The 27,164-nt window shown below is 35.9% G+C and overlaps 1 protein-coding gene across 1 annotated transcript in view; it reads left to right on the forward strand.

Moving 5' to 3' along the window:
- Positions 1 to 1,065: 1,065 nt before the first annotated feature.
- Positions 1,066 to 27,164, forward strand: part of PDGFC (platelet derived growth factor C) — a gene marked incomplete at its 5' end in the record, with an annotated part of 48,760 nt that continues 22,661 nt past the window's right edge. The window contains 2 exons of the mRNA XM_009079698.1: positions 1,066 to 1,261; positions 17,906 to 18,086. Coding sequence (XP_009077946.1) covers positions 1,066 to 1,261; positions 17,906 to 18,086 — 377 coding nt within the window. The remainder of the gene's footprint in view (positions 1,262 to 17,905; positions 18,087 to 27,164) is intronic.

A 27,164-nucleotide genomic window follows, 5' to 3' on the forward strand; every position in this document is an offset into this window, starting at 1 on the left:
ATTCACCATCCCTGGGGGTTTTCAAGAGGAGACATGGTACTTAGTGCCATAGTCTAGTAACCACGGTAGGGTTGGACTAGGTGATTCTTGAGGTATCTTCAAACCCAGTTGATTCTGAGTCCATGATTTTTTTTTCCAGCTAAATACCCAATATGAGCTATGTTTCAGCTGCTGAATATTAATTCCTGTGAACACAGGGCTCTTGAGAATGAGGATTCTTGAGTTACTGTGAAAAAAATGTTGGGGCTCTGAAAGGCATTGCTCACTAATTCTGTCCTTTCCTTTTGGTAACTTCTCGCAGTTATGAATTCATGACCTGAAGAGGTCTTTTCAGTAGTTTCAGTGTTACTGTGTGCTTTAAAAATCAAATTCAGTCACCTTATTTATTTTGAATTAATTTCCTGACACATTGTGGAATATTCATTTAACATTACCTATGTTTAACAGTGCTGTGAACAATTTTGAGGAATGCTCTTGATTGAGGCTTGTCTGTAAATGCCCAATTTCTTACACTTGGTTACAAGTTTCCCAAGCATATCCCACTTAAATCCTCAGGAAGGCAGCAGTCATCAAACTCCTTATCACAGGATCAAATAAATGTAGGGCAATCTCCATTAACAAGAGACAAATTGGAATCATCCTTTTTGTGGTAGATGGGAGCAGACGTCTGCCTGTACCCTTGTGTGATCTCTGTGCAATCTCCTGTGAAAAAGAACTGGAACCATTGGCACACTGTGTGATGTAGCCCTTGGGCTGAGGGACTTCTGTAAGGAGTCCAGTCTTGTAGTCAAGTGCTTGCAGTCACATTTCTCTTATCTCCACTTGAACTTCTGTTCTGCTTTCTGAACAGCAGTTGAGACTTGGTTTTGAATAACTCTTTGCCAGCAAAGTAATACATACCACTTTTGGGTTATTGTTACTATACAGACTTTCTAAGCAGAAATTCTTGCAAAATGAAGAAAAGCAAACTAAAAAAGTGTCTTTTAGCTGTGCATGCTATACCTACACTTTGGGAAAAGGAGAAGAAATGAATATTGATGCATCTGTTTTATGTCTTTACTACAGGTGTGCAGGATCCTCAGCATGAGAAGATAATTACTGTGACTACTAATGGAAGTATTCACAGCCCCAAGTTTCCACACACATACCCACGCAATACTGTACTAGTGTGGAGATTAGTAGCAGTAGACGAAAATGTATGGATACAGCTTACTTTTGATGAAAGATTTGGGCTTGAGGACCCAGAAGATGATATTTGCAAGTAAGTTGTTTTCCTTTAATTTAGAAGATCTAGAGGGAGTGGTTTGGGGATGGAAAAAAGGTATTGCTTGAGTTTTCAGAATTGTGACACCTGCATGTCAGTATATTTATACAATGCACCTTTTAAAGTTTATTAGTTTATGATTTTCTTTTGCAGTGCTAGAGAAGGATTTCATGCTTAAAAGCTCTGGAGTGGCCCCATTTTTTATTCTGTATTCATTATCTGGGTCATAGATATATTATGATACAAAAATGTGAAATATTTAATCTCTCTCAAGTAAAAGTTTTGACATCTGGGGAAGTATTCATGACAGAATGTTAGAAGAATGAATGTCTAATTTTTACAGAGAAAATTTGGGTAAGCAAGTTACCTGAAGTACAACATTCCTGTTAACAGCCTCACAAACACTACTCCACAATAATTTAATGGCCTTAAATGTTCAAGTTCTCAGAAAAACAGCACTTACAATATTGCCTTAATTGTCATTCTTCAGTGGTATTGGTTTTTCCCCCAACTTCAATGAATATCTTCCTGCTCAATCACTAGCACAGGTTTCGGTAGGACCTGTGGAATCTATTTCCTTCCATGATTCTCAGCTGAGGTCTTCAAAGCTTGGGGTAGAAACAGGTGTGACATAACAGGCATCAGGATGGGTGTAGTTCTGAATCAGCCATCTGATTGATAATGTTTTGGATATTTTGTGAGGCAGTAGGGGCTGACATGATATATACTTCTTGTGGGTGGGTGAAAGGGCAGAGATCCTAAACCCTTTTATCTTGTATATGTCTGCCATTGCAGCAACACATTGTAAAAAGCCCTAATGTGTGAATAGTGGTACATTGTCTGAACTCTTCACTAAATTAAGTAACAGATAAAACATGTCATTTGAATGGCATATTCTCCTTTGATTTGTTCCTGGAGAGGTACTTCATGTAAAATTTTCATCACAAAGTAGTTTGTTTTGTTCGGGTTTTTTTTATCTCATACACACATTTGATTTAATTCTTGCTTTAAGTTTTTCTAATTAACTGATATTCCATTGTTTTCCTATCTAATATCAACTTTTGATAAAAAATTTGAGTTTTTCAGAGGTTACTTTTTCTCTTATCTGGAATTTGGGAGAAGAAGATTATAACAGATGGGCAAATATCTTTCATAATTCTGCAGGGAGCAATTATCAAGGCCATGTCAAACAAAATACCAAGTACTATAAACATATGTTTGCTCAGATGAGTGCACTCCCTTTTCACAATAATTCTTTTCTCTAAGTGAAAACTTAGCTTGCTTTTTCTTTTCTTTGCATATGGCAGAGTGAAGTGGCAAGTGAAAGAAAATCTCATTCGTCCACTTGCAAAAAAGAAAAGTAAGAGAAGTTAAAATATTTTATAATATTATAAGTAGAATAGTATTTTAATGGGAGTACATTTATTTTAAGTAAACATTGTGCCAAATGCAAAAGTTCTGACAAATCAAGAAACTGTAATAAGACACTCATCATCTTGACTCGGTGGTAATCTTTTAATGCTTATATTTGTGCAGGGATAGGAGGAAGTTGTATGAATGCAATTCCTGATATGTGCACTTCTGAGGACACATTGGGCTTTTTGGCTTGGAAAAGCTCTTTTTGAAAAAGAGAATTGTTGATTGTAACCAAAAGAAAAAAAACGTAACTGGAGTCCCCTGAACTTTAAATTCAGTAACAATCTTAGTAAAGGAAGAAAAGTGTACCTTGTTTGATGCAAGGGGAGTATAAAGAACTGATGAGTTGAGGACATGACTAAAACACAGGGAGATTAAATATGTAAAATAATTCTACACAGGTCAAGCAAGTTACCAATTATCGGATTAATATGTCTTTATAAGTTATGTCTTGAATTTCTTACCTCTTACTAAGTAATTTTATTAGGAACTTTTCAGTACTTTCTGTAGAAAAATTACGAGGGTTTATTGAAACACAGAAATCAGTATTGTTGCTGGGAGTACTCAACAGTTTTCTGCAAGGGCAAGTTCATATGACAAAGAATAGAATAAAATAACACATGATATTAAATCTATTATAACTCTATACCTTTAATTGTCACCTGTAACTGAAACTAGGTGTACACTGCAGTGTGGTAACCTTAGACTTTTATGCAACAGTGTAGAGTTTGTATAAGGATATCTTTCTCTCCTTTCTCTAATGTATGAGAGGAGCTCATGAGTTACCTGCACTAGTCATTGTCACAGTTTTCAGTTCTTCAACCTGCTTGTTAGGCTGTACATTCTGGATAATGCCAGAGCTTTCTTCTTTATTGCTGTAGGCTGTAATGCCCTACAGTGTCAGCTCACAAGGATGATAAGAGAATACATTGAAGTATATAAGCTTTAGATAATTAGCAGCTTTTAATTATCATAATCATTCAAATATATTCTTCATGCATTGGAGAAAAATAAAGCACAAACATATCCAGCTATATAAGGGTATTTTTAACATAGTTCTACAACAGGAAAGCAGTGGAAGTGGTGAATATGAAGTGTCATAGATGTCTTGTGAAGGTATGACAAGTCTATCACTGTATCTGGCTGACCTCCACACTTGGATTCCTCCAAAGTCAGTTCTGACATTTCAAGCTATTCAGTGAAGCCTTTTAATCTAGAATAACTGCCCTATTTTACAGATATATTGAAGGTACCAGTCTAGTTTCTACCTCAGATATTTTCCTGAATGTGAATCAGAGTGATCCTGCATGGCTTTTGTTTCACTCTGGTTTTCTTTGCAACTCAACTTACAGCATTTACTTATGCAGAACACTTGCATTGCAGCAAATTCTATGTTTAAGGCCAGCCATCCTGACCAGGCCTCACCTGGAACAGCATTCATGTGCATAGTGTGCTAGTTCTCATCAGCTTTAAGCATGATTGCTGTGTTCTACATGTTTTACAAACAGCTTAGATTATAGGTTTTTCAGAACAAAATTCTGGTATTTTGCATTTATTTCTCCAAGTGATTTTTACACTGGTTTTGCATTCCTTAAAATATAGATAATACTGTTTTTAACAATAGTTCTACTTCATCTGCAGTTCATCCTTTGTATGGAAAAAATGTTAAGAATCTCACTGTGTTCTTTCCAAAGTGAATTGTGTTCTTTCCTGGAAGCTATATCCATGCATGTATCTAGAAGAGATTTAGGTTATTTGGTTGGTAATATGGATGTATATATGTCTGCAATATTGCAGTGATTTCAGTCTTGTATTCTTCATTTGATTTCAGTTGTGACTTGCAAGTGAAAAACGTTATTAACAAAAACATCCCCAGCAAATCAAACAAACAAAAAAGGAGAAGGATGCCACTCCTGGGTGTTCTATGCAGTACTCTTCACATTATAGAAGTGACATTGAACTTCTAGCAAACAGAGACGTGGATTTAGATTGTTTATGTCCTTCCTTTCTCGTTAAATAAAAATGTAGTTATTCTTCTGCTGATATGATAGGTGATATGGCAGGACATTATTTTCATGATGCTAGCCCCTCAATGCTTTTTTTAATCATAAGACCATTAGACTTCTGTGCTTGACAACTCCTATCATCAGGGAGGTGCCATAATGCTTCTTGATCAGGAGGAACTGATTTTTGCTCAGTTGTTTCTTCTTGTCCAAACTTGCTGCTTTCTGTCTCCGAGGCCATGGAGCAATAACAGCTTTATGACAAACTCCTTGGTGACAGGAAGACACAGATTTAACTTTTTCCAGAGAGAATAGGGATGCTACAGTTGTCTTTAAAAGGAATTCTCATGTTGTGAGTAGGTTGTACGCTAGAGCATTCCAACACAATGCTGCAATAGGAAAGGAAAAGGAAAAAATCCTTCTTACATCCATAGCATGTGTCAAACTCTCTCTCTCCCTGTGTACAGAGTGGATCTAGTTGTTCATCTTAGTAGTGGTTGCAGCTGTTCTTTCTAATCGTTGGATGATTACTGTTTGACTTTTATTATATAATTATATTTATTATATATTATAAAACACATAAATGTGTCACAAATCCAAAGTGAAATTACTGTAGATAAGATTATAAGGATAAAATACACGAGTAAAAGAATGTGGTACTAACCCATAGTTGAATAATAAATACCACTTTACCATCATCTTCATATTAGAATAACTACACTAATTTCCAGTTCTCTTCAGTCATCCAATAATTTAAATTATCAGCTGTATTTTGTGTTGTGTGGGTTTTTTTTGTGGTTGTGGGGTTGGTTTCTGGTTTTCTTTGGGGTTTTTTTGGTTGGTTAGTTGGGTTTGTTTTGGTGTTTTGTTTTTTATATTGAGGAATAGCATTTAGCAGCTTCAGATGTTCATTTAGTTGTATAAATGAAGCATTTACCTATAATGATTTGAAAGAATTTTGAAAGCTTGTCTACTTAACATGTGCAATATGTAGAACTTTTGCATCCAGAAAATTGCTTAAGCTGAAGGCAGCTGTCAGTGCTAACTTAGGTTAAAATCTATGCAACTTTTTTTTTCTTCCCTCTTCACATCAAATTTAATGCTTAACTTTTAATGCTGGAATTGTTCTTCCTCTGAGTGAAGGATGATGTTTTACTCTTCAGAGCCACATGCATTAAATTCACTACCTCCCTTTTCCCTAGTGTTTCTGTAACTTACTTGCCTCTGCTTCAGATCTATTGGGACTAAGCCTTCCATTCAGAGAACTTTTGGGTTTTGTTTTAGAAACTGTAATCCAGGCTGCTTCAATAGCATATGTGTTCCTAATGAATCTAGCATTAGGAAATTGTTGAAAAGAGTTAAAAAATTAGAAGATTTGGCTCAGTCTGACAAGACTGGAACAAGTGTATTAAAGAGGAAACATATAGATACTGTCTTTAGTCTGTGGCTGTGAAGAAGGAAAATATTTGCTTAGCAGTCTTTTTTTATTCCCCCTCATAAATGGTGTCAAATGCATGCAATGCAATGATAAGTTATGGTAAACACAATGAAAAGACTAAACATTTTGTTATGTAATTTTCTAAAGAGACCTTTATGTGTTATATAAGACACAATGAGTAACTTGCACCACATGGAGCTCCTTTCTGGTAATTGCTCAAATCTGTACATCTAGTATGTGGAGTAAAATATGAATGCATAACTGTGGCTGCCTAATGCTTCAGCAAAAAAGAGGACAGATATTTTGCTTCCGTTTGGCTCCTTGTTGTGGAAGCACGTTACAAGATCAACAGAGTGCACGTGTGAAAGGATAATGTCAGCAGCATTTTCTTCCAGACAGAAGAAATTCCACCTCACACCCTGCCCCCTAGGGAAGAAAAAAAAATACTGTTTTGTTTTGCTTTGTTTTGCCTTGAGTGTGTTATAGAGGCAATATTGATATATGTGTGAAGAACATACTAATTAATATCAAGCATAGGTTCATGAAGGAAATATAACTCTTCACATAGAGTAAGTATTAGTTCTGGGGCTTTTGAGGGCAAAGAATTCCTTATCAAGGTCTAGTTCCCAAGAAATTTTTTTTCTGGACACAACTATTGGCTGTCTTTACTGTCAGACTGTCTTAAATGCTTCTCATGGACTGTGATTACAAAGGGTGAAGATATCTCTTGGGTAAGTACAAAGTTCAAGTTGGCTTTGAATAACTGAATAAAGACCTTTAAATGAACTCTGTTTAAAGGGGAATTGGTGCACACAATGTTGATGGTGACTCATGTTGCTAAGTGCCTGGGCTGCTGGGATTTTTGCTGTTTCCCCACACATTTCTGAAGATGGTGTTGCTGCTGCCACCTCTTTTTGAAAATTCAGAAAACAGTGAGGAGTCTCCCCAGGTTTTCTGAGACTTCAAATTGGAAAAAAACCCTAACATTCAGCACCAAAAAACACAGACTCTTGAAAGCATAAATTAATGTTATAGTGAACATGAATCCATAAAACTCTCTTCTTACAGCTGTTGCCTTGGAACTTCAGTGTGTTCAATTTTAGCCACCTGTTTTTTTTAATGAGATGCTACACATATGGGTTGGCTGAGCTCCGTTTAGGTGACTCTACATATCAGTGATACTAAAATGTCTCTTTCATCATTGGCTGTAACTTCTTTGGCGAAAGTGAAACCATAACTAAAGTTAAAATTATAGCTCTGTTCTGGGAGTCATATCCATTTGGAAAGGAATGATTCCGTTAATATATTGGATTATAAAAAGCACATGAACTCTCATTCCTCAATACAAAATATTTAATTTTTAGCCAACACATAAATTACTTGTTAATCATTTTTATTCAGCGTCGAAAGGGTGACATATAATTTAAATGGCTGGGTTGAGTTCTAACATTCAAGTGCCTTAGATTAATTAAAACACTGACAGGAATGAATTAATATAAAACTTACTCATCTTTCAGCTGGTCCCATCCTGCTGATTTAGTTACTGTTCACACTGTGGCAATGGTGTGTACTGTGTCCAGAAGTATAAACATTCTTTTGGGTTCTCTGCTGCTTATTAGGAGTTGCTTAATACCATTCTCATGATATGAGTTTTGTAAATGTTACAAAGCTGATATCACAGGCAGCAAAAGATGATAAAAACAAATCAGAAAACCAAAGCACAGTATGATTATAACTGAGATTATTCTGCAACACACATTTCTTAACCTTTACCCAGAGTAAACTGTGTTCTGCAGAAGGGGCTTATAGCTGCAAAATTGGACTCTCTAAGCAAATCAGAGTGCAACATAAGAAAGAGAAGGAGATGCTTCTCTAACTGGAATGGAAGAGCAGCATAACTTAGATGATGTGATCAGAAGGACATGCTGCACAAATTTATGAGCTGCATTCTTGCCCACCCACTTTACAGTAAGTCCAACATTCATTTTTAGTATCCACTATTGCTAGATATTATTTCAAAAGTAATTTAAAACCTATTTTCACAGCCCAGAAGAGTGTTAGGAGAGTGATTGCTGATGAGTGGGCAGTTGACATAATCCCTTACTACTTTTTCACACCAGAGACTACAGTCTTTGATTTAAAAAACATTTTAGGCTTCTTAAAATTTCTTCCTGGTCCTCTAAATCTCAAGCAAGCTGTTTGAACAAAGTAAACTATGTTCCCAGTATCAAAATATTTTTGTAAATGGTCCTAATCCTAATTTATTGCTTCAAAAATTGTTTCGTGTTACTGTAGTTGGCTGTGTTTCTAATGGTGGAGACTGAAGTTATTTTCTTTGAATGTGAGTGTGGAACTGCATGGTCTTGCTTCTGTCTAGGGGGCTGTGGGAACAGTTATTATTGATGGAGTTTCCCTGCTCCCACCCCACCTCTTACTAAAATATAGAAGTAATTATCTACTTTGATGGGGCAGAAAAACATACTGTGAGCCATCACCACTTGAAATCAGGGATGTAAACAGCCACCTGTAGTTTCTGGTGTGGCTCACTTAAGTCCTGATGCTAAGAGAAATGCAAGCTGCTGAGGCAGACCCAGCAACATAATCTAAAGTTGCTCTATGTAGTGTCTACGTATGTCATTTTAAACAGTATGCACTCCCTGCCTGATATTTTCTGGTTACTGGAAGTCTAAGTACAGTTAAGTTGATAGACTCACCATCAGGTATATAAGTAGCTTTCTTCTGTTTGATTAAACAGGGATAGCAGGCATTCCAACTGTCCTTTTCCTAGAGGGACAGTGTGTTATTTCGTCTGTTATGCAGCTTTTTTTTATCTTCCTCCATTTGTCCTCTTCCTTTCCTGTCTCCCTCTCACTAGATGCTGTGGTTGCTTTAAGTGTATCATCAACATTTTAACAAAATATGTTGCTCACATGCAGTTGGAGCGTTACCAGCAAACACTGTCAGTCAGACAAGTCACTAACAGTCCTGTCCTGCATTTCATGCTGCTTCATTAGGACAAAGTAGAAGTGAAATGTAATGCAATTTACATTGATCTGTTCTCAGCTGTTTATCAGGATATCTGAAAAGATGCATGTGCATAAGAAACTGCAAAAAGGAAGATTAATTACTATTAAAAAGCTTAAGTGGTCAAGTGGGAGCTCCCTAGGGGTTTTAACAGGTAAAATAAATAGATCATCTTCTTTGAAGTGGTCAAGTGGGAGCACCCTAGGGGTTTTATCAGGTAAAATAAATAGATCATCTTCTTTTCTGATAGTAGCATGAGAAGAGAGACCAGTAAACTAGCATCAATTATTAAGAAGTACTGCTTCAGACTAGTCTGATTCCTATTTCGTTGTTGGATATCCTATTAGGATTGGAAACACATTTTTTCTGCCTCATGCAGTGTTACAGCACTGCTCAGTTACACTACAGGGATTTTTCACTTTCTGTTTGAGTAGCAATTACTAGCCTGTCCTGAAGCAGGATATTGGACTTCTGTGACAACCGGTCTGTCCTGGATCAGTAAATCCTGTGTGCTAGTGTAGCTGCCAAGAGACCATATGTTATTGTATTGCTGAGCTAAAAAAATAAAGGTGTTTTCATTTCAATAAACACAGCTAGAGCCACAGCCTCCTTGAAGTAGGCAGGAGGGAGGGAAAGGGAACATCGAAACTTGAGCAGGTGCATAATGATGCTCTATCTTCAGAGTGTGCATGAAGGGAAAGCTGATGCCTGGACCATCCTGGATGAATCTTACCATTCTGGGTGAATCCATTACCATGAAAATGCCCCTTATGAGTGATTAAAAGAAAAAAAGCTTTTGAATATGGTTAGGAAATTGCTTAGCCATTGCTACATTATGGAATATCCTGCAATGTGCAAAAAGAAAAAAATTGCTGTTTGGGATACTAGCCTAAATATTTAAAATGCTGCTTGAAAACAGTGGTAAAAACATGATTATGGATTCACAGAAGCTGTAAGAGATACATTGACCACTGTGAACAGTGTGAGTAGAGGAAGACATTTTATGGTAGAATAGAAAGAATGCTTTACAGCCTTGGCTGTTAATTTGAAGTCTGAGGTCCATTAGTGGTTTTAGTTTCTTCAAAATATTGATCTGTACAGTAGAAACATATGATTTATTATGATTGCTCTAATTTCTAAGATAAAATATACCAGACTTTACAGAGAAGTACTGTGAAAAAGTTGGCAAGGCATTTAGTTCTCCAAAATCTTGGGAGTGTAGGGTACTTATGGAGCTGGTGTGCTGTCCAGGAGCAGACAGCAGATGCACCTTTATGAACACAGAAGTGCTTTGGAGACTATAGTGCCCAGTGTAGCAGGACCCTGATGCTCATTTCCACGTGGTATTGTATTGCAAATACATCATCACCATAATATTAAATTATACAGGAAATACTTTGTTGGAGGGGGATGACAACAATGAGAAAAAATTGGAATCCTGCTGTGCAGAATGTTAAGAATACTCTGTCTTATTACCATTTTTGTTACATGCATTATTATTTAAAATCATAACTTGTGCAGAATACTCAAGAAACCCGTGGTCTGCACATGCAGTCAGTTGCAGAAAGTAGACAGATTGGAGGTGAAACTGTACAAGAAAATGCTTCATGTAGGTGTCGTTCTCTGGTCCTTGAAAAATAGCCTTTCCAAGTAACTTCTAATTTTGTGGAAAATATTTTTTATGCACTGTATTTTATATGGCTACTGGAGGATCTGTAGTCAGAGAGAAAAAAATAAAGTGTACCATAGTAACCGTAAATGATGGAAACTCCTGGAGCCTTCATCTCCATGGAACTAGTTCTTTTGTATTTTAAGATGAAAGCCAAGGTAAGTAAATAGGCTGGGGCATCACATGCAGGCTGATTCATGTTACTGCATTTTTCCAATCTCTCCAATTTTTTCAAAATCATCTTTGTCTTTGATATATAGTAATAATAATGATGGTATGAAATGACATGCATTTTTTTGTTTGTATGTCTGTTCTACTGATAACATGCCATTTTTGGACCAAACCTAATCTTTATGCAAAAAGAGCTAAACATTGTTCTGATTGTCATGGGGAATGCTGCCATTCTGTAATGCAAAGAAGATAACTATAGGTAGTGTCTAGGTAATTTGACCCTTGGATTTTTAAAAGGAGAAGTTTGGGAAACCAACTTCTTTCCCCCTTACCTCCACTTCTGATCTGCAGGATGACAGTGTCTCTTTATAACATTCAAGTGCTTGAAATGATGTATCAATAGAAGTTATCCCAGTATAAATTAGTTCATAGCAGTGGCTGTCTAGGACTGAATTCTGTGGTTGCTGTATTCCTGAAAATACTTGTTTATGTGCTTTACCCATATCAGTAGTTTAATAGATGCTTAAATAATTGCAGGCTTGCTGTCTGAATATTGAATTGTTTTGGTTTAGAGCCTGAAGTACTTTGACCAACGTATCTAGTTTATGATTTCTCATTCTTGTGGAAGAGTTAATGTCCCTCCCTCCCCACAAAGCAGATGTTACTTTCAGATGCACAAGATATTCATGTGCTTAAGGTGGAGATACTTAAGTGCTTACTAGTGCAGCTAGATATCGTTCATGATGATTTATTTCCTAGAGGTGTTTGTGCACCAATTTCCTAGTCATCAAGGTAAGGATATGTTTTCAGCAATATGCAGTTTATCAACTGGCATGGAAGTAAACTTTTGATACAAAGGAAAGTTTTGGGGAGAAGAGTGAATAGACATATTTCTTTGGGTTTCTTATTTTTGCATGTAGTGCTTTGACTCTAGTTCACGAAGTGACAAAAGCTGCTTTGCAAAATGTATATGTCTTAGCTTCACATGGTACTTCCATTTTCCAGCAGATCCACAGAAAATGGAAATATGTTTTTTGGTAGACTGGAGAGTGGTAATGCAACAGTTAATTTCTCCAAATCAAATAACAAGTGTGTCCTTTTCATGAAAAGTGTCCAAATATTTGAAGTAGAATTTTGGGGGTTGAATTCTATCTTGTTTTTCCCTTTCACTTGCAGTGTTCTAAGTGTATATTTATGTTCAAAGTAGCTTACAGTGAATGAAGGGAAGAGAATTGAAATCTGAGGCTTAAACTTTTTTTTTTCATGTCCTAAATAGCAAGGTACAGGCGGAGTTGTGTGGTTGTGTTAGAAGCCTCTGGCTGTTACTAATCAGTATGAGGAAAGATTAAATAGAAAGAACCATGGCAACCATCTAACATTTGTGAATGAATCTGTGTTTCCATAAGGCAGTTCCTAATGTACAGTACTGCATATTCTAAAATTAAAGTATTCAAAGTAGGTTGGCACAGAAATGATTATCCATATTTGGTGAATGGCAGTTAGAAATGTTCTCTGCTTATACCTTGAGTATCTTTATTTCATGGAAAATGTAGACATGTCAGGATACTTGGGACTTTTATGCTCACTTGCTCTATTGGTTGGAAGTGATGTCTATTGCTGGAAGTAATGTTTGTGTATAATTAAACATCATTCTCTGAGTACAAAAAACTGACCTCATCAGTTATTTATTTGGATTATATCTGGGTTTGATTTCTTTCCAGTGACTGCTATGACACTGTGTGTGCAGGATCAGCAAATACAGGAACTGCTATAGAAACTTATTGCATGTGAAATCACTGCTGTTCCATCATCTTTTCTCTGTTTATATGTTAAAACATCAAGCATGGCACAAAATGTAGAATGTAACTCTTTTCTTAATTGTTGGATGACATGTAATGATATTCAAAGGAGTTTCCTCTTATAGTGGAAGGCATTGCCAAATCCTCCTAAACAGGATGAGTACTAGGGATGAATTGCCTATGTCATGAGGCTCAAGAACTGAAGTCAAATGACTGGGTAACTTTGTTCAGAAATTCTTATTGTAAAGACAAAATCCAGAGGGAATATTTTAAATTTAATATAGGCTAGTTTTTGAAAAAAATGTTTTCTTTCAATATTCTGACTTTACTGTCACTCAAACTAGCCCCAGGTAAATATTTATGATAATGCTGAGCAGAATCATTTCTCTTGAACTTTAACCCTGTGTGGAGTACTTGCTGGTGCTGCCACAGGGCCACCATTTCAGCCAAGGTGCCATCTCCCTTCTGTACCTCCAGAAAATCTGCATTCTGTATCATCTAAGATTTTTCCCCTGCTGCCTAGCTGGCAAGTGAAGTTATTAATAGGTCACTTTTACCGGTTTTCACTAGTGGTTGGCAATTTCAGGAGCCTTGTATCTACTGGGCTGAATGGAGGACTGGGCTGAATGGGCCAGTCTTTCCCAGTCTGAGCTTCATATAGATGTTCCTGTGTGGCATCAAGTACAAAACAGTACCGTGTATATGAATGCATTTGAATGGCAATGGAATTAATTAAACAGCTGCTCCGAAGCTTGCAAGTTTTGGTGATAGGTGATTGTACTGCCTGACCTGGTCACATTAGAGAGGAATACCAGATGTAAAATTTCTTGTTACATAAACTAGAAAATAGCTCACAAGTACCTGCAGTTTCATTATTACCAATGACTTCAATTTTGTGCCATTTAGATTTTTGTCTCATATGATGCATCTTTTGTCTCTCTGTGCCATTGGTCTTTGATAAAGACTTACTTTAGTCTCAGTGAGAGGGGCAGCATTGGTAATAGAGAAGAAAGTTTTCCACCTGTTGAATGTATGATGCACTATGCTCTTCTTTTTACTACTGTATTGCTATGTCTGTAGGGTTGTTGTTTGCCTGAAACATATTTATTTCTTTAGTCCAGCATGCCACTCTGACCTCTTCTGCCTTCTTCCTTCTTGTGGTCCTCCCACTTTCCCTCTGCCCTTTTTGCTATGCTCTGCATTCCCCTTGTCCCATCACACATTTTTGCTGGAGACTCTAGCATGCTGATCTGTGGGGAATAACAAGGCTGCTATTAGATACCATGGATCTGAGTGCCCCTTGTCATGCTCCAGTGCTCCCTTTCCCACTTAGATGAATGTGAATCTGTGAAGCTTTGAAAAAATGGCTTCAAACTAAATGTTTGGCCTTAATTTCCTCTATGTGCAAATATAATGTCTATATCATAAAGGGCAATATGATTACTTACAGATGTGAAGACTATGTAAGGTATCACCAGTACCATTATAGTTTTGTCTATACAAATGCACAGTCAAGCTAAATGATGGAAACCAAAAATTTTGCTCCATATATAATTTCAATATTTCAGTAGCAAAAATGAACATTATTTCAAAGAGAGATAGAAGAGGGAGTCTAAATTATCCTTTGGAATGATAGTGTTAAATTTCGGTTTAGAAAAGTATCAAAATTATATTTAAATGAAGACAGTTTTTTAATTTCTAATGTTTCCAAAATTGAAGCTGTTCAAATATAAACCCTCGCAGTGCTACTCAATAACAGTTTGTCTGGTGAACTGCCAGGGGACCTTGAATGTTTTGGGTCTGCAGTTTGGTGTGCTATGCCAACACCAGGAAAATCTCAGAATTCTATGTGCTTTAAAACAAATTGGAATAGAAATATGACACTGTTCCTCAGAATGTTATTAAAAAAATCGATAGGTATTGTTAACAAGTTATTTCTTAATTAAAAAGAAATGTCAAAAAGAAACAGGTTCTTATCAAAAGAGGAAGGAAAAGTAAATTTCACCTTTCACAAGCTGTTTCAATGGTTTCTGAGATTTTTGCCTTGCACGCATCTGTAACAGACGGAAGGTACAATGTCACTCATATGACAAAGTGCTTTACCCCATGGACTTTTTCTTCTTACATTTATTGATATATTTGTGGAATTTCAGAGGCAGAGGGAAACCACAAAAAGGTCACATAACTGCAAGCCAAGGTAAACAGCCTGCTAGAATATGTTTAGCAAATGACAGTGTAAACCACAGAAAAACATACAGAAAGGAGAGGAAAACATATTCCCTTGGAAAATACATTTCTTGGTTTGAAAGACATTGAAGCTTTGAGTGGATTACATTGCTTCCATGCTCTTTTCCAAAAATTCTTTGTTCACTTTGTCTAGGTTCAGGCACCTAAGCCTTACGGGAGGGAATACACGTTCTGCGGAAGGTATAACTGAAGGTGTTGTGGGCATCATGCCTAAAGGCAAAAGCATATTTCATCCCAGGAAAAGAGATTGCACTACCTCTTTGGCATTAATTTTAAATAGTAATATTGGAAAAAATGTGTTGAACACAGATACAGCACCAAAGTATTTCTTTAGTCATTGTCAAAGGCTTGTGTTTTCTTCTTTGCACACTGCATGGAAAAGAAGGCTTCTGTGTTTGGTTCAATGTGCATTTTAACATCCTTTACTCCATTGCAGTTGGTAAACAGCTTCTCAGTTTTTCATTATTTATACTAGTTTTCTTGCCTTTTAAGTGCAGGTTTCTCTTGATGGGGAATAGCTATGCTGTTGCCCCTGCTGCTCCTTAGTCCTGTGACATGAAGCTGCAGAATTACATAGCACAATCATATAAATGCCAAATCATATGAACCACTTTGTTTTGTTACTTTTACAGCACATTCAGACTTAGTTCAGATGTGCAATGTGAGGAATTTTAGTTGCACAGAAGATCCTTAAGGCAGGTCATTGTAGCACATTCAGCCTGGGTAGCTGACAATAAGGTTACTGGCTAAAAATGTCATTATCCAAGCTGAATTTTAAGTTGAATTTTATTTGGTTTTTCAGTATACTTATTTCCCTCTATTTTCCTTATCAATTAATGGAATTATTTAGGATTTATATGAAGGTCTAGGATTTAAACTGTGGAATTTGAGTTTCTCTTTTACTTCGGGTGTACCATGAGACCAAAGGGTGCAATAAAAAGTAGTGCAGGTGAGGTAGAAGCACTAAATCCTATGCTATGCCTGACATCTTAACCCTTCACTCTTTAAAAGTCAGAAAAGTAGATAATTGTTCATATTATCAACTAAGAAAAAATAAGAAATGTTATCTTTGGAAACTTCATAATTTCATCTTAAAAAAACCAACAAAGCTCAGTGCTCAAAATCAATTTGATAAATGTGTGGAGCCCTGAGGTCTTAGTACAATTATTATACACACTGCCTTTGTAACAAGTTGTATACCTGATCATAAAGGAAAAGCACTAGTGGATCTGTTAAAGGAATTAGTTCATGTTTGGGAAGGAAAAAGATAATGATAAAGTAATTAGCATCGTAAGTTCAACAAAGATTTAAAACTGTGGTACATGGCAGTAATGGATTTTGAACACGGTTAATGAGCATATTCACTGCATGCATTTTTACTTAAGTAGAAAAAATACTGGTCCTTTAAATGGAGACAATAAATGTGCAAGTCAGTCTTGCACAAACATGCAACACAAGAATTTATTGCCTGCTGTCTAACTAGGGAACTGGGAATCATTATAAAGATTAGATTTACTGAAAAAGAAATCCAGAAACGGCTTTAGTAGAAAATGTTTATGAGGTAATAATTTTCACATTAAATATTGTTTGGCATATTTGGTAGACCATGTGTGCATGTTTTTTAAAATATGAGCATTTGCTATCATCAGAGGTAGGACTGTTTGTACCCTTGAAAAGGACTCTGCTATTTACACATTTAGATTTATGTGAGACATATATAGCATATGACTGCACATGCAAGAGAACATAAAAAGATCAGAAACCTTGAAAATTTCTCAGAGGTGTGTTATGCTTGTGCTTAGAATACAAATAGTGGTTTAAAAATAAAAAGTTGGCTCAGGAAGCTGCAGCTGTGAACATCCAAGTGCTTGCCCTGCTCTAACCAGCACACACTCACCTTTCCAAACCACTGGGCTGTGCTGCCACTGGGGCTCTGGGGGTTTCATACTGCAGCAGGGAAAATCAAGCTGAAATGCTTAGTGTTTATTCTGTCAGTGGGCAGCTGGGGAGCTGACATGAAACAGGTTAAAGCACTGAAAACAGATGGACCTTCTAGAGCAGTGGCTTTCAGTGTTTTTATTATTTGGGAACCCCCTCAACATTTCCAGTGAAAACGAGGACCTCTGTGTGCCATACTGAAACTAGTTGCTGATTGACTGGCATTTCTTAGTTACCTTTCATGGATCTAGTTGATTTTGTTCACAGATCCCCAGGGGTATGCAGACCACACCTCAAGAATGATGAACCTGTATCAAACTTAATATGAATGAAACATTTTCTCAAAGTTCCCAACCCATATATCTGTTGTCAATATAACCAAAACACCAGTTTCTTTCTGACATGCAGTGAGGTCTAAATCTTGGCTCAATAAATGTCTTGTTGGAATACGCATAAGCTTCTTCCAAGTTTCCTTAAGCCATCTTAACCTTCAGGAATGTGTTCACCACTGGTATTACAGGAGAGCAAGTTTTCTGTACCAAAAAAGCCCCTGAGTTTCACTACTGGCATATAGTGTACTGCTAGTGATATTGCAGTACGAATTACTGTGCCACACTTAGGCAATTTCAGTCTTTTCTTTATTCTGCCTTGTCCCACATGTGGTAATTGCTTTCTGTAAAAAGAGCAAACAAAACCATACTCATGGGTCTTTTCAAAATGCTAACTCTGCTTTTATTTTTTTAACCTCATGGCATGATTTTATTTTGTATGTAAGTCAGTAGCAGCTTGGGAGCTAAGTTTAAAATAACTGGCTTTGGCAGAATACTTTTAGCATTTAAAAAAGATTGCAAACTGCAGAGTCAGTTTATTGGTTAAAACAGGAAGTTTATATAATTTTTGTCAGTAAATAAATATTTTATTTTCTTTTCTGTCCAGGTATGACTTTGTGGAAGTTGAAGAGCCTAGTGATGGCACTGTTTTAGGGCGCTGGTGTGGTTCCAGTACTGTGCCAAGCAGACAAATCTCCAAAGGAAACCAGATCAGAATAAGATTTGTATCTGATGAATATTTTCCTTCTGAACCTGGATTCTGCATCCATTATACACTTCTTATGCCAGTAAGTAACATGCTTCAGATTGGAACATTTCAGGAAAGCAAAATCTTTGAAGTGGTAGCTCAAAAGAATCTTTTAATAGGCTAAAATTAATTAATGTTTATTTCTTAATAATGATGTGCAATCTGTCTTCCTGAATTGTGCATTTTGTTTCTGTTGTTTAACGGAGTGTTCTTGTGGTTCTTCTTGGATGACTGTGGATCGGGAAGTTGTGGGCTTGGTTGTTTGTGCAGGAACTTCAGTAAAATGTTTGCATTCCTAATATTGTACTGTGGAAAAAACCGAATTCTAGCTTTGACAAAAAAAAAATCAGCACAGGAATCAGCAGTTTGACATTGAAAGAGCATTGAGAAGTTACAAAATACTGAAGAAATTAATGTTTTTATTAGTCAGGTCTGTTAGACATACACAGCCAAATGATTATACCTAGTTCCAAAACAGAAAGGTTCTTATGCTTTTTGATAGTTTTATTATAGTAACAAAGCAGACAATGCATAATACTCATTTTCCACTGCATTTTCTCTGAAAACTGAACTTTAAACTTCTCTTGAAGGTTGCTTAGAACTTGTAAATCATGGGTATTAAACACTAATCATTGTCTGAAATGTGACTAATTTCACTGTCGACAGATTTCTGTTACCTTTTCTCATCAAATGAAAGATCTGTGTTAGCAAAAAAATTTTCATAGTTTTTTTTTTAAGGATGAGAGAATGTTCTGAAACATCAGAATGAAGGAAAACAGGGGTTAGCTTTTTTTAGAATAGGTATTCCATATTTAAGGAGAATAAGGAGTATTTTGTTAAATTCCTCATGATTCACTTTGTGAATCTCTGAAGTACTCTTGTGGTCTGTGGTATTTTGTTGGTGGAAAATATCTGAAAGCTCAATAAAAAAAAATTGATCAAAAGAATGCGTATTTTAATCTCACTGACATGTGCTTCATTCAGAACACATTTGGTTTCTTTTTTTTATTTTGCCCTTTTGCTGCCACTTCTGCTCCTTTGCAAAACTTCAGTTATTGAGAAAAAGCAAAGAACCATTCCATGTACCTTGTCAACAGTACATAATCTTCTACTTAATATATTAAGCATACTGATGATGATGTCAATGTAGTGTCACGTGTGTATATATGTATGTTGTGTTCTGTTGTTTCCCTCTAAATATTTTTAAATATTTAGTAATAATATTTTAAATATTTAGTTCTTAGTTAGAACTACTAAAGTGGTTATAGGTTTGATCTGCATATTTGAGTCTTCTATGACTTTAGACCCTTTTTGTTGTTAAATACTATGAAATAAATCAAATTTGAATTTTGAAGTCTCCAAACTGACTTGAATTAAAGCCAGCTTTAAACTTTCATACACCCAAGGGCAGAACATAATAAATACATTTACTTTTAGAAAATGGTAAGAGAAAATCACTAAATACATGTATTTGTGGCACTGGTGCCAAATTTCATTGTCACAGCTCTCGTCTTACATCCAACCTGCTACACAGCTATCTAACTTACATTGTGATCCAGTTTCTGTGGAATTGATTAAACAAAGGCACCTGAAAATACCAGAGCATATGTATAATTATCTTTATGCCATGCTGAACAAATGGACTGTTTATTCCTTGATATTTGATAGGGGAAACTGGTTATAGCATTTAAATTATCAGCCCTTGCAAAACCATGCTTTAATCTTCAAAATATTTGCAGCACTTATTCAATAGACAAAAACAGAGCTGACACTGTAGGATACATTCTTAGTTCTCCATTCTTCTCTATTAAGAAAGCTCATATAGCATAAGTATATATGAAAACTGTATTAGCAACCAAGCATGCTGTCAAACATATGGAACAGGCAAGAGCAGCCCTCCTCATGCCATAAGAATTCAGAATGAGCCCCAAAATGTGCAGTATAGCAACTGTTTATTGATTTGTGAGGGTTAATTTCTAAATCTCTTTTTAAAAGGACTGTGATCTTTTTCAACAAAAAAATGTCGTAATAAGTTATGTAGAATAGTGTTACACATTTCACTGCAGGTTGTAAATTGCATCTGTATTATGGAGTTTCACAATTAAACCTCTTTCTTGTACCTAAAGCAATTGAAAATTGATACCAAATAATAGTGGTTTTCTTTATAGCTATGCTACTTCATCCAACTTTTCAAGAAAAAGGAAACTTTACAATCCACTCCCCTCCCACATCTCCACAAAAAAAAAAAAAAGAAAATTATATCAGCTGTAGGAATGAGTGCAAATTTTAAGTAATTCTTGGAAAATCATAACTGATTCACTTAGAGATTCACTTCAATGAATTGGTCCTAAACAGTTAATTTTTTCCCCCTCATTTTTTTTGACAAGTTGTGGGGAGGGGGAGATGCCTGGTAGACTAGCAATGAGAGATTGTTTGGGGAGAAATGAAGCAAAACTGAAATAAAACAGTGCAAGCTTGTTTCTGTATTTGGAGGCCACACACAGAGAGGGGCACCGGACACATTTTCAGGTCTTTTAAAGAGCAAGAGAAATGGCTTTGTTTAAGTCTGCTGTAATTTGTCGTATATATGTTTTATTTTTTTCTACTTTGTATATTATATTTCAAACCAACTTTTCACATGATGAATAAGTAGAAGGAGAGTGGCTATTGATCTGATTACTTTACTTCTAAGATTTAGTCACTCCAAAGGACTCACAGCCATTTCAATGTCAGTAGATGCAACATCATTCTCTGTCAAGGTTTATGCTGAGATTATGAGGCACTGCATAAAAGCATGTACCTTATACAAGCAGAATGCTCCTAGAGAAAAATATGAAGCTTTGCTTCAGATTCTAACTAATTGCAGTTAAATAATTTGAATTTGTTCCATTTTAAGTTGTGTACCCTGGCAACACCTAGAATTTTCTATAATTCTGGTTTAACTCTACTTTCCTTCCTGTATTCTATAGCTGCAAGTTAATTTTGTCTGCAATACTGCAAAGTGGAAGAAACTGTTGAAAAAGCTTTTTTTTACTAAGAAAATTTAGTTTGTGTTATTTCAAAATTATTATTCTCCTTTCAGCACAGCTGTTATTCGCAGTCACTCTTTTCATGCTCTGCCCTGTCACTCACTCTGTATTTACTGGTGAACTGTTTTGTTCACTAAGAGCTGCTTAGCAGTGGTTCTCAATTTTGACCAACTATGTGTTTATTAAAAGTCATGATTTTGGCAGCAGTATGCCACCAAAACCCTCCTAGAACTTTATTGCAAAAACAATCCATACTTAATTTCTGTTCCCCTTCTCCTTTGCCCCAGTGACAGCTCTAATCTACATAGTAGCCACATGCAATTGAGGGAAATCTTATAAACTCTTATTATATATATTTGGGATTCTAGTGAGTTGTTTAGTTTCAGCTATGTCAGTTACAAGTTTGGCAGAGAAAACTTGATGTAATAAAGTCCATTGTTAGCTGGGGAGTGGGTGAATGGGATACTTGATGCCTGAGGTGCCATTAAGGAATGCATGACTGATTGCCAAAGTAGTTATTAATTATTCAGGGCACTCAGAACAAAGCAGCTCCAGTTAAAGCTGAAGTTGGGGGTGACTGTATTCCCCTTCTCTTTTTGGCATATGGTAGCATGTCATTTGTCATCAAAGATCATGCCAAAGATCTTTGCATAGAACAGACTTAACCCTCTTTTATGCAAGTGAAGATGAAAATCCAAGAAGCTGCTTAAAGATGAACTTGGTTTAAAAGTGACTTGAGCAGGTGGTTTGGGATTTTGGTGAAGTACCTGTGTGGCTACCCAGATTTCAATCCAAGAGAGTTTTTTGTTTTGTTATTTTTTTGTTTTTCCTTTTGATGCAGAAATATTGTTACTATTGCTCTTGCTTTTAACAGTAATGAATATTAAATAGATATTCTATTTAGGATTATCTAACAACTTCCTATATTCCATCCAAATTGCTAAATTTTGCTCTTTTAGGGTTGAGAATGTTAATTTATTTTTTTTTAAACTTTGTTAAAATTAAAATATAATTTAAATGCTAATAGAAAAAGTGCATACTAATAGAACAGAGAATGGAAGGCTTTTACCCCCCATTCCCTTCCCCGCACAAGTCCACGGATTTCACAGCTCTCAGGTGTGTGTATCTTGTATGTCAGTACCAAACCCCAAGAAATACTTAACTTTGGCTGCTATAAATGAAAATCCATCCATAAATATCACAAAGGACATTATTGATCTCCTAAATAAAGCTTTTTCTACACTCTCTTAAGAAATAATCCAAAATTTTTGGAAATATAACCCTTTCAGGGTTGTGTAAGCCAAGGTGATATGAAGACTCAGAAGTGTGTACAAGTGTTATGAAGCACTTTGCAATGCTGCATGAAATGAAAAAGGACTGTGAAAATCCTACATATGATGGGAAGAATCTAAAACAAAATCTCTGTGTTCAAGGTTTCCACTGATTAGGTACAGTGAAACCTAAGCCTACATGAATGGATAGACTACGAAAGATGCTCCAGCATGCAAATTCATTGTAAATCAAAGATGGTTTTGAACTAATTATTTCCTTGGAGATTTCATTTTTCATTAAATTTGTGCTTAAGGTTATTTTAAAATTCCTGATATGGGACATTAAATATCACCCCAAAATATATAATAGGAGTGAAATACTTCAGGTTAATCACAAAACTACAAACCCAAGGATGGCTATTATCCATGGGACTATAATGAAGGGGGGTGTGAGGGTTGGGGGAAGTGGGAGAAATTTTGAAGCAGAAAGAACCTCTGAAGTATGCTTCCTAATCAAATCATAGCATCTTGTTTTTCTGTGACCATACCTTAGTCTGTCACATGAATATCTTAAGAAGTTTAAAGATCTGTGTGTGTGAAGCAGAGCCACAGAGAGATGGGGTTAGACATGAATCTGGCAAATCTGTGGGCCTGCACATAAATCCATGGAATTGTGTCCTTAACCTGCAACAACCTGAGATGTCAGTGTGGATTTTCTGGGACATTGAAAGGAGTGACATTCTGAACCATATGGGTTATCATTTTGTTCTTAAAAGGAATTAATATCCTTATCTGATAACAAGTTTTGTACTCAGACAGACTATGTTCCTTTCCCTTTGGCCAAAATTTGAATGTAGTATCACATGTAGTACATGTGCTATATACCATTTCTTTTGTATTTTTTGTGTGGTAGCTCAGGCTCTAAAGAATCTAGTTGAATTTCATTGACTGCTTGTCGGACAAAGTAATTTTGTTTCCTTGGAGGAACTTTTTCTAATCTTATTAATTTATCATGTATTTCACTAAGATTTAAATTCATTGATTTTGGAAGTTTATTGTATATCTCATCCAGTATCACTGTGGCAATAGATATATACAGAAAAATCAGCTCATTTTCTAATTTCTAAATAAGTAACAGGAATTTCAAAATTAAAATCAATTACATTACCTCAAATGTCATACTTTGGTGGCTTTGTTCTATTCAACAACTTTAGTACAATTTTTCTTCCTGAAAAATTCAGGCAAGTTCAACAAGTAACGTAACAGATTCTAGTTATGGGGTAGTCACAGAAGTCTTACAAGACACATTAACCCTCTTCTCCTGCATGAAAGCAGACAGTAGATGATTCAGTGCAAACAATGCTTAACCACTTTAAATGTCCTAAAAAGTAAAAAATTTCAGAAAACGTATCGGAAAAGTGTTTCAAATGCATGAGACAATCTCTGTTCTTCAGTTTCTGTAAGTTACCTAAAGGCTTTTATTAGGTCTCCAATTAGTAATAAATATTTATATTGTCAGGAACTCTGTTTTAGTATTTGGAAACTTCATTAGTGTGTCTCATAGCATTTTAGCATAGAAGTCTAAGTATGCATATTTAATTTGAAAATGATTATTACTTTTACATGGTCTATCATTTACTACAGTCTCCTAGTATAATTTTTAATGTTGCATGCTCTGCTGTTTTCAAAACGTTATCAAGGGAAGTTAAAGATAGAAGAGTATTTTTTGTCTTGCCTTGAAAAATTTCAAAATTATCCTGGAATGTCATGATTCTGGGAATGGTCTAGGTGGTGTGGGGGGGCTTTTAAACAACATTATTTCTGTTTGGGAACAATCTGAACGAACTATTGCCGATTTTTTAGGAAAAAAAGAAGGTGTACAAATCCAGGAAAGATAGTGATGTGGGAAATCCAATCTGTGTTAATGATGCAAGGAAGAGAATAGACGATACATGAGGAAGGTGGACTGGGGTGAATGACCAGGCTTGGGGATTGCCACAGCAGTTACCTTTGTTGTTACTCTTGTCATTTAACTTGACTTAATAAAACATTGACGTTAACACCTGCTAATAAGCTGGGAGCACATCACTAATGAAAATAACTTTCTACCTTTGCACTTTGATATTGTAGTCCTGAGCATATTCTGGGTGTCCTCATTATTAGAGTGTATCCTTGCAGTAAAACAGTTAAATGTCAAAACTCAAGATTTAAAAATAAATGTGTGTCTTTTATTGCATTTTGACATCAGAATTTTAAGTATATTTCAGATTGTGACATTTTTAATCAATGAAATGGCTAGCATTATGCTAACTGAAAATTCTTTTCAAGTAGTATTTTATTTTCATGAATCTCACTCAAGGAGGAGTGTATTGGGTCTAATCAGAGCAACTACACAGAAGAAATCACAAAAGAATAATACTGCCACTCTGTATCAACTACAAATATTAGCCTAAAATGTGTTATTCCCTACAAGTGCCAACTTTCCTTTAACTGATCTTCAAAGAGATTCTCTCTTCCTTCTCAAAATCTTACTTTTAAAATGGTTTTTTGGCAAATGAATAAGGATCAGATCAAGCTGGTTATTATCAGTCAGCAATATTACATTAAAGCATATAATACATGTTATGTATATTGGCATGTGAATTTGGAAAATCTATTATTCAACTGAGTTAGCAGCAAAGGCAAGTTTCTAAGCCTTTCCAATTGCCTTCCCAGTTTCCCAAATGTCAGGCTACCTTGAATCAAAGCAAAGGTTTTCTATGAGGGCCCTCAAAGAAAAAAGCTTCAAACAAGTCCATGACTTGAGACAGATATGTATGTATATAAAAGCATGTCATTCTTAATCTGTAAACTCACTGATGCTATGTAATTGGAGCTGTTATATGGTACTTCAACAGAAATATTCCACGATGATGTCCAAATGTTCTTCTAGTCTTTTAAAATAATTCTGTAGTCACGGTTCAAATATATTCAAAAATCATATTTTTTTAAAGAGTGCAGTCTCAATTATTTGTGTCTAATTTTTTTATTTAATCCTTTCCTAAATCTTATATAAGTGACTCTGCACTTAATATGTTTGGTTAACAAAAACCCCAAACCACCCCCCAAAAAACCCCAAACCACAAACTAACAAACAAAAATGTGACAAAAAGCCCATACACAAAACCACCACAAACAAACAAAATGCCCAAAGAACCCCCAACACCACATTGCTCTTCTCCTAAGTTTCATAACTACCTTTATTTCTTGTGTTTTAAGTATTACAGAATTTTCTAGTTGACTATCCTGGATCAACATGTTATTCCCAGCTTTTTGAGAAAGCATGTTGATGGCTTCTCTACAAATTCCAAAGCAAAGTGACTCTGTCCCATATTCAAAGTAATCCCTTGTGTAACTGGCACAGTCCTAGTTGTTTTATGCTAGGTTTCAGGCAGCACCACAGTTTTCAGTTATGCTATTTTAGCTGCATTCAGGTTGTGTCCCTGTTCTTTATTAGTATCTTAGTCATGTCACAACCCTATCCATTGCCTCACCCCAACAAAACAAGCAGTAGCTGATTAGAGTGGTATGTACTGTGCTAAATTTTCATACTATAATTCTAGTAGGAAAAGGAAAGAAAGAGGAATGAAATGAAAGAACTTGAGACAGAAATGTGCAACTTGTCAAATGTCTTTTTTTAAAAAATTCTGCATATGGTAGAGCTCTAATGAGGGCAGCTCTAGACATTTGAAATCAAATCAGATGTGAAGCAGCTTCTGTAGATGACTTAACTGCACAATCTAGCTCCACAGGTTGGTAGAAGCACCTCTTTGAATTCAGGGGAAAAGTTCTTGACAGAGTAATAACACTGTAGAGCAGCTTCAGGGTAAGAGTTTGCTTGTGGGAAGATTAATGTGGGATATTAGTAGTGGTGTTAAGAGAAATGCTTTTGTTTCTAAAAAGGGATAGATAATAAGCACTATGGGAATACCAAAATTTGCACCTGTCTTGTCTTCGCAGTACCTGGCCTCTGGTGTTACAGATGGGGATTATGAGCTGTCATTTGTTAGCTTCTCATAAGTACTCAAAACTTTTTTAATGATGATGATGAAAGGTTTGGCTGAAGAAGCCAGGATTTTTGTTGAAAAGCTCTCAGTTTTCTTTTCATGGGAAAGCCTAGATAATCACAAAGCTGTTGCATCTGTTCTTTCAATTATCTCAGGCTAGGGTAGTAGAGGAGGAATTCAGGAAGGTTGCTTCCATGTTTGCTGCTGATAGCTGGTTTATGGTGTTGAAGAACTATAATTGTTTAAAAAACAAAAAGAAATTTAGAAAATCTTGAATGTGAAAATGGAGGGCAGTTTGCTTGGCAAAAGCCATTTCCAGAGGCAGAATGCTCAGTCTGCTTGACTATTTATTTCACTCTGCTTTCAAGCTAAGCAATAAATCACAGGAAGAAAAATAATAAGGATCATTTATGAGGAGAAATAAAATGCTGGGCTTCAATTTGAAGGGAGTGATTTAGTGCATGGAAGGCTAGGTTCAAAGGCACTTGGGCAGTGGAGGTATGGAAGCAGATGGCACAGCCTGTGCAAGAAATTTTGCATATAATCCTACAGACATTGTGAAGTTAGTGGATCCTAATTGTCCTTCCCTTTCAGCTATGAAAGGTTCCTAGGTGGAACTCCATAATAACTCTACCCTGACACCACTTAACAGCAGTTCTTGGATCTCATCTGAATGAGTCTGTTAGGAGGTGATGGATTTTTCAGTGTAGTGAAGGAGATAAGGAAATCAGTCTGGTGATTTCTTGTTCAGTATGTAGGTCTGGTAGCACCT

Source organism: Acanthisitta chloris, unplaced genomic scaffold (genome assembly GCF_000695815.1).
Source record: "Acanthisitta chloris isolate BGI_N310 unplaced genomic scaffold, ASM69581v1 scaffold7818, whole genome shotgun sequence".
In the NCBI taxonomy this organism is placed as follows: domain Eukaryota; kingdom Metazoa; phylum Chordata; class Aves; order Passeriformes; family Acanthisittidae; genus Acanthisitta; species Acanthisitta chloris.